General features: G+C 37.6%; 1 protein-coding gene across 1 annotated transcript in view; it reads right to left on the bottom strand.

Moving 5' to 3' along the window:
• ARL15 (ADP ribosylation factor like GTPase 15) overlaps window positions 1-14213 on the bottom strand; it is a 461702-nt gene that overhangs the window by 266879 nt on the left and 180610 nt on the right. Inside the window, exon 3 of the mRNA XM_027520528.1 lies at window positions 9619-9678. Within this exon, the coding sequence (XP_027376329.1) occupies window positions 9619-9678 (60 nt within the window). The remainder of the gene's footprint in view (window positions 1-9618; window positions 9679-14213) is intronic.

Genomic DNA, 14213 nt, shown 5'->3' with positions numbered 1-14213 from the left:
TCTTCTGTTTACCACTGCCTGTTTCTAGTGATTAACAGGGGACAAACGGCTTGTCTCCCTTGTGTGTGGGCTTTCTAACCCACCTGGCAGTCAGTGCATTACTTGGGCACTGCTCCGCCACACTGAGTCTAGCACCCACACTCAAGGATTTAGTTTGTGGGTAAACACAGCTGCCATCCACTATCTAACACAAAAAGAAAAGAAAAATAAAGGCAGAGCTCCAAATGTCAAGTCCCAATTAACAACTCTGATAAGCTCTCTGATTAATAATCCTGATGAATTCCCCTTCTATTTCATATTTCCATTGTCTGTACCTCAAGCTTTGTCTTGCTCTCCTTTTCTATTGCAGATTTAAATCTATCTTTGCTATAGATTTAATTTATTATTATGTGTTTGTTTTCTAATATTTTTGTCATTTCATGAGATTTTGGCAAGGGAGGGAGAATAGACACAACAACAAAAAAAATCAACCTTTAATTTTCAATCATAAAAGCCCCCATAACTGTATTAAAATAATTAATATGATAAAAGTTTCACATTATTACCTCTCACAAGAATGCCATGAATATCAGCAAATTTCAAGACTAAAATGATCAAGCATTTTCAATAGAGTCTTTAGACAATACTTTGGATCTTAAAAAGTTAAAAGAAACAAATCTGTGACACCTCAAAAGCAAATCTAACCAGTTCAATTTCATTTGGCTCTGGCATATATCAGAGAATCAATCCAGCCTGATAAGTGATGAATAGCTACAAACATATTACCTCTTCAACAACTGTCAAGTTGACATTCCAATTGTAGGAATCTAGTAAAGCTATTTAGTTTTTCTGAGAACTTTCATAATTGCTATAGCCAACATCTCTCTCTCTCATCAAAATATCCAAAGAAATGGGCTCATAAGAGAGAGCATGTATGTGTGTATATGGCAAGGAAGAAATTGTATCCTCAGGGCCCAGAATGTAGTTAATATTCATTAACAGTTCACTGAAATGAATTCAACAACAACAACAACAAAACATTTTGCCTCTGAAGGATCTAACTTTACTCTAGCATCTTAGGGCATAATTGGGCAAATTTCCCTTCAGCTTATAACTACGGATATATTTTATACTACATACAACAAACCCTTAAGATTACTGTTGTTCTTTTCAGTTCCTCAAAAATTTATAGTCTGGTATGGCAAATACCAGTATTGAGTACAAGATGCAAGTAGGCTCATATAGAAAGGACAAAGAAGACAGAGGGAAAAACAGTCTAGGAACAGATGGGACAAAAGTCAGAGATGACAGTAGGCTTGGTTTATGCTGGGACAAGACTGAACCAGTCCCACTGTTAGCTCCTTGACTTTCATCTCATCTGTTCCTTTCCCTAGACTGTCTTTCTGTTATGTCTTGTCCTTTCTGTACAACCACATGGCATGTTGTGCTGTTATAATACTTCTCACGCATGCATGCATCCTAAGTCGCTTCAGTTGTGTCCCACTCTTTGCAACCCTTTGGACTATAGCCCACCAGGCTTCTCTGGCCATAGGATTTTCCAAGTAAGAATACTGGAGTGGGTTACCATGCCCTCCTCCAGGGGATCTTCTCGACCCAGGGATTGAAACTATATCTCTTATGTCTCCTGCATTGGCAGGTGGGTTCTTTACTGCTAGTGACATCTGGGAAGCCCAGCACTTCTCATAACAGACCATAATGCTTCCCAAAGTCAAGACCACAGTGACAGCACCTTTGTTAAGTTACTGTTAGTTATTTTGTGGACGTTTGGTCTGCCTCACACTACTTTTTTCATACAAAAAGAAAACTTTGAGATTTATTAAAATGCCTACTGTACAAAAAATAATAATAATTGACAAAGTCAGGGATAAAGGAAAGTAGAGGAAATAATCCAGTTAGAGACTGGCTCTATGGTTCTCAGAGACTGAGGCAAAGTAAATACTGTAAGTTTTTATATAAAAAATAAACTAGTTACGTTATACCAAAAAACAGAACATTTATAAGTATCTCCGGCTGCTAGAAAAGAAAGTGGTGTTGGAAAAGTTAAATGCCTTGCCCAAGGTCCCCTGGCTTCTTTCGTTAGAGGAAAATACTGGTCTCTTGACTTCAGTGTTATTGCTGCAATATCACACTGAAACCAAATACACAGTGAAAATTAGTTGCTATTATGGCAACCCCTGGGAGAAACAGAGATACCTATTCCCCTGTGAGGGATAAGAAATTAAGCTAAGAACCCAACACAATGTTCTGTGAGGAAGCTGGGTAGAGTGAGAAGATATGAAATGACCTGATCACCCTTAAAGAGGAAACAGTGGTGAGGCAGCAACCTCAGAGGCACATAAGATCCCTACTGCCAGAGGGAGTGGGAGGTTTAAAAGGCTGGGAATCCAGTTTCTAGAACATTCTATATATACACAGAGTCTTAGAAGAAGCAAATCGTTAAGTACTATACTAAACTATGACTGAGAAGACAGATTTTAAAAAACTTCTTAGGGCACAGGTCCAGAAGAAAACAAAAATTAAGGTCAAGTCTACATCAGCCAGTAACAGACTTCTGGGCCCTTAGATTCATTTATTTGGCTCTCCTGACTGTTTGGCTCAGTTTTCCCTTAGCAAGTGTAAAAAATGCTTGAACACCACCACCCTGGGATCCTGTTCAACCAATTCAGATAGCTGTGGCCTTTTAACTCACATCCAAGTGACTTGGCGTTGTCCCAATATCATTTCCCCTAGTAGAGCCTAAGCGAGAGAGTACACAGCTCAGAGAGCCAGGAGTTAACTGGCTGTTCCCATTCCAGAAAGGTCTGGTTCTTTTCCTAGATAAGGAAACAATACTATATCAAGATGTTTCTATCATTCAATATTACATATCACACTGGATCCACAACTATAAAAAGAGAATTAGTGGCAATACCACTGTCTATTCTTAAAGCATCTCTCTTGAGGCGCTTTAGGCAACTGAACTTTACTTTTCCAGCCCAATCCCTTGGGAAATAAATAGTGATGATTTATTAAAACTTACATCTTACAGATAACAAAGACCAACAAAAAGAAGTTGAAATGCAGAAGGGGACAGAGTGTCTTGAGGCTACACTCTACTTGTTGAATCACACTTCTTCCTTATACAAAAGATACAGAACATGCACATTGACTCATATGGAGCTGACTGTCACTTACTTCACAGCACAGTGCTAAGGGACTCTGTGGACCTGGCCATATTTGGGCCCCCACTCTGTGCCGCTATGTTCCTTTGCCAGGGTCATGGTTTCCTGCCTTTTCTCCCATGAAACCTATTTTTGAAGATGTCTAACACAGTTTTTGAATGGCAAGTTGTTTCCTCCTATACCAGCAAAAATCTAGGCAATTCCAATCATCCTTTACAACAATGTGGCCATAATAACCTCTTCAAGTTAGTCTGCCTATAATCAGTCTTTTTAAAAAATATACAACCGATTTATTGGTTTATATTGCCTCGATTCCTCCTGTCTTTATAGAATAGCATGACCCTCAGAGCCAGGGGGTACATTAAATTTATACTTATTGAGTTGCATTATTTTTTAGTAGGAAGGAGGCAGTAATGGCCATATAGAGGGAATAATCATAATATACAAAGAACAGTGAGAACGCATCAGATAAAATTAAAGAGTGATTACTCCTTCCAAAGTAAGTTTTCGTAAAAGATTCTGAAGGAAGACAGCTTTATTTTGGTGAAAGACATCGAACGGCCTGGGTACAAAAAGCAGAGATTATAAGAAGCAGGCAGTAGTGCCCCCTGGGTTGCCTGTTAAGAAGTCTGCCTTGTACAGTTTCTGGAGAACTTTAGAAATGCAAATAACCTGGACAGATTAACAGCACCCCAAGATAACTAGCAGGATACAAAGAAACAGCACCTTTCACTATGAGGAGGCGTATTCCTTCAGGCAAACAAAGAAACAGGACAGAGTCAACATCTGTTTCATATAACAGCTTGGCTGCTGAAAGAAGCAAACTTTAAAAAATGGCTTAGCTGACAACCCTCAAAAACCATTCAGTCACTATTGCACCGGCTGAAGTAAATGGGTAGATAAACACAACTTGCACTTTCCATACTACCCTCACCGCCTTCCTCTAAAGAAAAGAAAATGCAGACAAAAGCCTCGTATCTTCCCTTTTGATTGGCAACTAACAGCAATGAATCCTGAAGTGTGAAAGATAGCCAACTGATTTTTAGCTTTGCCCTGCCTTCCTCAAAGTCAACTGGGAAGATAAGACAGCCAAAGAGTATATTGGGTGGGGACCGTGGCCAAGATAGGGGGATGGGGAAACAATTCAGACATAACTCATTAGAATATTAAAGGGAAGAAAACAAGTCATTCGGCAAAACCAACCATTTTTTGGTTGGTTCCAGAATTCAGTTCAAGAAAGAAAAAGCAATTATGATGTCTGGAACCTTATCAATAAGTGGTAACAAACCAAATGTGTTAAGAGATGAAATTTTCCTCTCTGGATTCTATCAATTTGTGAACAAAATTTCAGAATCAAGAGAAAGCCATCTAAGAAGGTATAAAAAACTATTCATAGATTTAAGAACTAGACATTTCTAAGATGAAAAATTATCAGTGCTGTGATGTCACTGCAGTGACCACTGCGTCCAACTCAGTTAAACGCCAGATGCTTTGCTTACCTTAGTAATGTGGTTACAATAGATAAGTCAAACAGAATGAAATCAACTGAGAGGCACTAAGACAGACAAGAGATTTTTCTGGTGGAATCTGAAAACAGAAAAAAAGGTGATTAGGTGGAAAAGGACAAAAACATTTACTACCAACACATGTGCAGTGGCAAAAAATATGCTGGGCAGATAACCAAGAGCCCAATGAGGTCCCTTTCAGTGACTTTCAGGCAGAACACCATGCAGGAAAAGATCACTTTGTCGATGCGGGAGAGAGAGATGACCACAAAGGAAAAAGCAATCATATGTGATTTGTTTTATATTCAGAGAACTTGGGATGAAAAAGGCATTATTTAAAGGTGCTTTTGTGGGGTGTGAGGGAGTGAGGGTATAACTATAATAACAGTAAATCTTTCAGAAATGTTAGGGCCAGACAGTCTCTAAGTACTCAACCTACATTAACTAATTTGGTCCTCACAAGGATTACATGATATAGGGACTATTAGTACTACAATTTACAGATAAGGAAACAAAGATACAGGAAAGCAGACTTATCTGGAACCATAGAGAATGGCTGAGCTTAGAAACAAGTCACCAGGAGGAAGGAAAATCCTTCAAAAGATTAATCTTTCTGTCTATCCAGGATCCTGCTTGGTGTCTTACACAACACCGAGAAAAATAAAAATAATAGAGCAAGACAAGCAGAGTAATTAATTAAAACTAAAGGAGAAAGGATTTAGATTAGTTTAAAAAAGACTTTCCAAATTAAAAAATATGCAGGAAAAAAAAGTTCACTGAGAGATACTACAGAATGACCTCCATAGGGATCAGACCTGGATAGTGTTAAAAAAACGAATCCCTTCAAGTATGGAAGGGATTAACCCAGAACTTTGTTTTAGGCCTATCAGAAATATTTGACTGTAATTCAAGAAGAGAAGTTTAGTTCACGTTAAGAGTCTCCCCTTGTGTTGATTAGTCAATCTATGCAGGGACTATGCTTGTGTTGACACTATCAGTTCAGTTCAATTCAGTCGCTCAGTCGAGTCCGACTCTTTGCGACCCCATGAACTGCAGCACGCCAGGCCTCTCTGTCCATCACCAACTCCCGGAGTCCACCCAAACCCATGTCCATTGAGTCAGTGATGTCATCCAACCATCTCATCCTCTGTCGTCCCCTTCTCCTCCTGCCCTCAATCTTTCCCAGCATCAGGGTCTTTTCAAATGAGTCGGCTCTCCGCATCAGGTGGCCAAAGTATTGGAGTTTCAGCTTCAACATCAGTCCCTCCGATGAACACCCAGGACTAATCTCCTTTAGGAGTCCTGACTGCTTCAGAAGGCAGTCTTGAAGAAACCAGAAGAGGAAAGCATGACTACAGCACTAGAGTCACAATTAAAATGGAGGAAGAGTTGACTTAACCTCTAAATAAAGAGAGTAAGACAGAAAATGAATACTAAAAGCAGCTGCAATGATTAGGGATAACATCCTACAGTTTTGAGCAGAGTGTTCATGTGTAATCAATACAGTGTTAATGAAAATAATACCAACATGTGAAAGCTTTAAATTGTTCATATAATTGTGGTAAGAACAGCAGCGGACAATACCTGGGAGCACTTCTCTTGTGCCAGGCACTGGGTAACATGCTTCATGTACAGGGTACCGTGGTTAAGCACAAGGGCTCAGATCGACTCCCAGAAATCCTTCTCCAAATAACTTTGAACAAACCACTTGCCCTGTGTCTAGGTGTCCTGCGTCTCACTATCTGTCAGATAATAACAGCATCTACTCTCTAGGCATGAAGTTGCAAAGATTAAGTGAGAATGTGTGCGGAGAGAAAATAGAAGAAATTGTAGAGTTCTAGAATAATCAGTACAGCCTGATGAGTGGGACAGGTAAGATGAGGAGAACAGGTCATTCTCAACATAGTGTAAACAGGACTCACCCATCATACCACCAGGCTGGATCGTCTCTTTGTGTCATCCTTTATATTTACTTCCCTCTTAATTTCGTTACTTTCCAAATTAATTTCAAATATTGGTTTTCACAAATGTCTTTATCACTGAACCACAGGTCTCTTTAAATATCATTTATCCCCAGTCCCTAGAATCATGCTTGACACACAAATAACTGTGCTAGAACGACTGCATGAACAGCAGGAAAAGATCACTTGAGAAAATTGCTATGAATGAAATTTATAGGAATTTTTAGGTGCCAGATATAAGAAATATCCTCATAAAAGAGAAAATTGATAACAGCATAGAATTCTCTCTGATATAAATTAGGTAGTACACACACACACACACACACACACACACCAGTGTGTTTGTGAACATAAGGTTTGCTATTTATAGTAAGATCTACCAAAAGTGACTTTCATTTAACTCCATTAGTCATTGTTATTTCATTCTAAACCATTTCTTACTAGATAAGGAACACAAGTTCACGCTTCTTCCTATTTTGAAGAAGTAAAAAAAGTAAGAGAGGTTAGGAGCAAGTGATTGAAAACCTTGGAACCATGCGAAAAGGGTAGAAGAGGGAATTAGAAGGGAGAAACGGGCTGGGCCAATCTCCTGAATTAACCCTAGGAGAAGCAGCAGAGCATTCCAAACTTCAGCACAGTGCGGGCTTTTAGTATCTGCCTACCTTTACACCTAGCTTCTTGAATTTCTTCCTTGATTTCAGAATCTTCGCCTGGATTGACAACCTGGTTGAATTCTGATTAACCTGTCTTCTGAGTAAACTCTCTACTGGTAAATAACATTGATTTTAAAATTCTCAACTCTTTCCTCTTGAACTTAGAAATTCTTGGGTCAAGCAACTTCCTCTCAAACAATTTAATTTTAGGAGGTCATAACTTTCCCTAAAGGCCTCGTATCTTATATTGGGATGAGCCTCTTGGGGTGTAAGATTTACTTAAATTCTATGAAAACTATACTCTCTATGTATGTTAGTCTGCTTTTCATGCATTCTTGGCTGATCTAGGGCCCAGTCCTACCCCAGGTAGAGGAGGTGCTCAAAAAAAATTTGTTGAGTAAAGGAATTAGTGAGTGAAAAGTCAAGCCCTGAACTTCCTCCACTGCTTGCTTCTGAGCACACAACAGAGGATACACAAATAGATTCTATGCAGAAAATCGCCTCCTTGAGAGCCTCTCACCTGAAAACAGCTATTAAATTTTCAGGGATAGAAGAATCTGTGCTTAAGTGAGTAATCTGCTCTTCAACACCACCTGCCAAGCACCACACATCACTAGCCTGAAACTGATGTATGGATCCCAACCCTGAAGCTCTGTCATGTACCTACATCTCTCCATTTCATCATGCAAGAGGCACAGCTAGAGTATTTCCACCAAACTCTATAGTATCCTCTCCACTGTAATTTCCATTTCAGTAATTTCCAGGGCATACACAGTTCAAATGACAACCTACTCCAGTATTCTTGCTTGGAGAATCCCAGAGACGGGGGAGCCTGGTGGGCTGCCGTCTATGGGGTCGCACACGACTGACGCAACTTAGCAGCAGCAGCAGCACACCGTTCTTCCAACAAAATTAAACTCTGCTTGGGAACAGATGGATTCCCGCCTTATACACCCCTTTCCTCTAACTTGATCTTTTGAGTTGTACTGAGTTTCAATGGCACAGTTAAGATTATAATAAATTCTGCACTTTTAAAAAATTGTTAAGATGCATTTTTATATCATCAAAGTAAACATCAATAATAAACATCTTAATCAATAGTTTCTTACATCTGGAGGGTATTTAATAAAAATTTTGCATCTAGCCTAGTAATAATAATATTATTAAGTATCAGTAATATTTAAAAATAATAGAATTCTCAAACCATTCAATTTGATTCCATGGATGTTTATACTATGTTCTCTGAAGCCACTAAGTAATATTAAAATATTTAATAAAGTCTTAAAATTTTTGCACAGAAAATTTTTCTATTATAAAAACATTCATGTTTATCATTTTTTCAGTCAAAATGACAAAACCAATGTCAAAGAAAAACCAGAATTTATCAACCATAGTTTAAATATTAATACTATAAAAGTCAAAGTGGCTATAAAACAGACTGACAGAAGTAAACCTGGAAAGATCAGCCAATACATCATTATATAAAAATAAGAAGGCATAAAAATACTATTAGGAATGCATAGGTCTGGGTTTTAATTTCATCAATCTAATAAAAGGTCACAGAATGAGCATTAAAAAAAAAAAACAAAAACAGACTAAGGTCAATATCACAAAGTGGTTAAAGAGATGGAAGAGAACTCTCTTCTAAGTCATTAAACTCACCCATACCATACTGAACTCCAGAGGACTTATCATGTTCCTATGCCATTAGAGAACGTAGCAGGTTCATTGAATTGACTGATTTCTTTGTTAACCTACTTACATGGGTTAAGACCCTGACTGACACAAAATACAATCAAAAAAATCCCAGACAGAGAGTGCAATGAAAGACTGAGTGATGTATAGTTTGGGGTAAAGCCTATCCAATAAATGTGCTTGACCAACAAAGAACCTATTGGCAAAGATTTATTATCAGAACAAACACATTCTAAAAAGATCTAATACAATAAAACCTGCAATATGAATACAAACTACTCTAAAATACAGTTCTTTGCCTAATGTATAGCTTTTTTCCATGATTATACTAAAACTCTCTTCATTTTTTCACTTCAAGAATAAATTTAATAAGAGAAGCAAAACCAATGAGTATAGAGTATAAAATGGCACTGGTAGCGTAGCGCTACATAAACAAACATACATTTATGTCAATTAGAACTCTTCAACCACCTTTAATATATATAAAGAAAAAATATTTCTAGGAAACGTATTACCAAGAAAAAGGGTAAAAATAAGTCACCTTCTAGAATAAAACATCATCAACATGTTTTAATTATATGCAATGCATTAATATGAACTTAGTAGAAGTTAGAGTCAGACATAGAAAAAATATATGATATACCTCCAAGTTCTTTTACATTCAAGATGGCATTCTGGAATGGCACTGCTTTTATACTAAAACCTACAATTAGAAAACAATAAACAAAGAATTAGCAACTTAACTTTTAAAAATGTATAGGATTCTCAAATTCTCTTTTTGGCAGATGAAGAACTATTTTTCATAGCTCATATTTACACCAGAAACACATAATTTTCAAGATAAATTATAATCTAGTATTATCTTCTATCATTTTGCAAAATATAGCTGTATGCTACAGCAAAATATAACTCTTTTCTTCCAAATCCTGCCTCATTCCTTCATACATAATGGGTCTTTGTAAATTTTACCAGTTGTGAGAAAGACACTTGAAAGTATAGAGAAACTCCAAAGAAGATATTCAACCATAATCTTTACATCTAATTCCTAAAGTTAATCTTCCCTCACATATAACTTAGCAACCCTAAAGTATCTAAATTATAACCATCTTATATTGGAATTACATATTTAACCCACTCTAGTACTCTTGCCTGGAAAATCCCATGGACGGAGGAGCCTGGTAGGCTCCAGTCCATGGGGTCGCTAAGAGTCAGGCATGACTGAGCGACTTCACTTTCACTTTTCACTTTCATGCATTGGAGAAGGAAATGGCAACCCACTCCAGTGTTCTTGCCTGGAGAATCCCAGGGACGGGGGAGCCTGGTGGGCTGCTGTCTATGGGGTCGCACAGAGTCGGACACGACTGAAGCGACTTAGCAGCAGTAGCACTATGTTAGTATTTTCTCTCGAGGACATGGTTAAACTCATACATAAATTTTTGTTAGATGTACAATCATAATTACCCATTTATGCATTTTATAATGCATTTAATAAATGACTTTTATTATCAAAGTATATTCTGCATATAGTGCTATGATTAATTCTGTATTTAGACTTAATTATCATAATCTAAGACAATCAATTCAGGTGTAAGGTGAATGTACATTTACCTATACACACACATACACAAATACATATACTGAATATTTCTGAAATGATCCATAAGAAACTGGAACATATAATGGGAAAGAACTAGGTATAAATCTTAAATAGGAGCGATTCTTCAGTTTCATTTAAATGTTTTGCACATACAGGTACTTCTTTTTCAATTAAAAGCTCTACTACTTTTTTTTTTAATTTTTTAAATAATTTAAAAAATATTTTAAAAATATTTTTAATTGGAGGATAATTGACTTACAATGTTGTGTTGGTTTCTGCCATATATCAACATGAATCAGCACAAGTATACACATGTCCCCCCCAACTCTTGAACCTCCCTGCCACCTCCCACCCCACCCCACTACTCAAGGTTGTCACAGGGCACCAGGTTTGAGCTCCCTGCATCATACAGCAAATGCCCACTGGCTATCTATTTTACATATGGTAATGTATATGTTTCAATGCTACTCCTTCAATTCGTCTCACCTTCTCCTTCCCCGACCCTGTCCACCATTCTGTTTTTTATGTCTGCATCTCCATTACTGTCTTGCAAATAGGTTCATCAGTACCAGGTTTCTAGATTCCACATACATGCATTAATATATGATATTTGTCTTTCTTTTTCTGACTTCACTCTGTATACTAGGTTTTAGGTTCATTCACTCCATTAGAACTGACTTAAATGTACTCCTTTTCATGGCAGAGTAATATTCCATTACATGTATGTACCACAGAAATAGCTTCCTTATCCATTCATCTGCCAATGGACATCCAGGCTACTTCCATGTCCTAGCTATTGTAAACAGTGCTGCAATGGACGTTGGGATACAAGTATCTTTTAAAATTATGGTTTCCTCAGGCTGTATGCCCATTAGTGGGACTGTTGGGTCTTAATAATTCTAGTTTTTTAAGGAACTTCCATACTGTTCTCCATAGAGGCTATTTCACTTTTCCATCAACAATGCAAGAAGATTCCCTTTTCTCCACACCCTCTTCAGCATTCATTGTTTGTACATTTTTTGCTGACTGGAGTGAGGTGATACCTCATTGTAATTTTGATTTGTATTTCTCTAATAACCAGTGATGTTGAGCATCTTTTCTTGTGTTTAATGGCCATCTGTATGTCTTCTTTGGAAAAAATGTCTGTTTAGGTCTTCTGCTCATTTTCTGATAGAGCTGTTTGTTTTTCAGGTATTGAGCTGTATGAACTGCTTATATATTCTGGAGATTAATCCTTTGTTGGTTGTTTCATTTGCAATTATTTTCTCCCATTCTGAGGGCTGGCTTTCAATCTTGTTGTTTCCTTTGCAAAAGCTTTTCCTTACAAAAGCTTTTAAGTTTAATTAGGTCTCATTTGTTTATTTTTGTTTTTATTTCCAGTACTCTAGGAGGTGGGTCAAAGAGGATCTTGCTGTGATACATGTCAAAGAGTGTACTGCCTGTTTTCACCTAAGAGTTTTATCGTTTCTGGCCTTTAAGTCTTTAATCCATTTTGAGTTTATTTTTGCATATGGTATTAGGAAGTGTTCTAGTTTCATTCTTTTACATGTAGCTGTCCAGTTTTCCCAGTAATGTTTATTGAAGAGGCTGTCTTTTCTCCACTGTATATTTTTGACTCCTTTGTCAAAGATAAGCTGCCCTTGGGTGAATTGGTTTATCTCTGGGTAAAAGCCCTACTAATTTCTAAAGCTTACTGAGTAATTCCTGAGCACCCAATCGATTTAAGGCATTAAGCATTATTTAATATGTACAATTACAAGACAAATAAGACACAGTCATCCTTTCAAGAAACTATCAACAAGGTAGAAGGAAAAACATACAAATACTTTCATTGAAGCAAGTACTAGAAAAGTTAAAAAGTGCTGGGAAAGGTAAAAAGATGTAAATTACTACATGTGTAAAAACAATTCTTTTACATGGTTTTGTTTTACTTTATACATAAACAAGTTAATATGTGTCTTATTATATACTCTATTATTACCACTCCTCTGTTGTATATTGCCCTAGAGCTTTAAGATTCTATACATCACCTTCTACCAAGGAGTCAGAAGCTCTATGACTGCGGTCAACTTACTAGCCTTGGTTTTCATTGTTTGAAAACCAGGATGATAGTATCTACGTCACAAAGCTGTGATAATGTGTGTATTATCTTTATCATAGAGCTTGGTACAAATAAGCATACTACATAAAACTGCCAACTTTATATTTCAATTGACGCCATGTTGATGATTTTATCATTAGGTACACATATTTTTTGCCTACCTGAATATATTACAGACTCCTGAGACAGAAATTCTGGTGCTCATTTATTTATTAATCTAAGTACTTAGTTGGAGCCATGAGTGTTATCACTGAACAAAAAGTACCTTTGTTGGAGTTTATGCTCAACTGGAGTGTAAACAGTTGAAATTTGTTGTGTTGTTATTGTTGTCCAATCACTAAGTCAAGTCTGACTCTTGGCAGTCCCATGAACTGCAGCACGCCAGGCTTCCTTGTCCTTCACTATCTCCCAGAGTATGCTCAAACTCATGTCTGTTGAGTTGGTGATGTCATCCAACCATCTCATCCTCTGTTGCCCCCTTCTCCACTTGCCCTCAATCTCTCCCAGCATCAGGGTCTTTTCTAATGAGTTGGCGCTTCGCATCAGTGGCCAAAGTACTAGAGCTTCAGTATCAGTCCTTCCAGTGAATATTCAGTGTTCATTTCCTTTAAGATTGACTGGTTTGATCTCCTTGCAGGCCAAGAGACTCTCAAGAGTCTTCTCCAGCACCACAGTTCAAAAGCGTCAATTCTGTGGTGTTCAGCCTTCTTTATGGTCCAACTCTCACATCCGTACATGACTACTGGAAAAACCATAGCTTTATAGAACATAAACGTTTGTTGGGCTCCCTAAGAATCTTTCAAAACGTACTCTTTCAGAGTGGCTTTCACGCAGACAGACACTGTGGGCATAGCATTGTGGTTAATGGTAGATGCAGTCACTGAATCTTAGCAAAATAGCAGGAGGAGTAGGAGGCAGTGCCCTGTGGCTGACACACTGGCATGTATCTTGACCTGTAGGAAAGCCTCTCCAGGTGTCTGGCCTCTGGGAAGTTAAGGAAACTCAGTGCCAATCACAATACTCATGCTGCCACTGAAATCTGCCCACGGGAGACTTAGATGCTTGAATTTATCTGCCTACCTCACAGGGGTGTTAAATGGATTAAAAGGCAATGATTATGAAATCCTGAAAACAAAAACCCTATGTAAGTGCTAAACAGTCTATCAGTGGTTATGTTCAGGATAAACTCGAGTGTGAATTTTCCAGAGAAATGGGACAAACCCCAACTTTGAAAAGGAAATAGTTATGGAGCATACTAGCAAAGTTTAATCTGCTTTGATTCTTAAAAGCTGACAATATGCAGGCACCCAGAAGGAAGTAGTATTTTTTCGCAAACTGCCACACCCATACGCAAAATACAACTTTAGAAATTTACTGATCTAACAGGCAGATTATATGACGATTCCCATCTTGAATCCTTGCACAGACTACAAAAATGTCCTCTAGCATTCACTTTAAGCAAAGTAAACCAGCAATGTTATTTATAGGCATATAAATGTTCCTTCAGAATACTCATAAATGTTTTCTCTTCACATAGAAC

This window comes from Bos indicus x Bos taurus, chromosome 20 (genome assembly GCF_003369695.1).
Source record: "Bos indicus x Bos taurus breed Angus x Brahman F1 hybrid chromosome 20, Bos_hybrid_MaternalHap_v2.0, whole genome shotgun sequence".
NCBI lineage: Eukaryota > Metazoa > Chordata > Mammalia > Artiodactyla > Bovidae > Bos > Bos indicus x Bos taurus.
The sequence above is the reverse complement of the archived record's forward strand: the minus strand, read 5'-3'. Positions and strand labels throughout refer to the sequence as shown.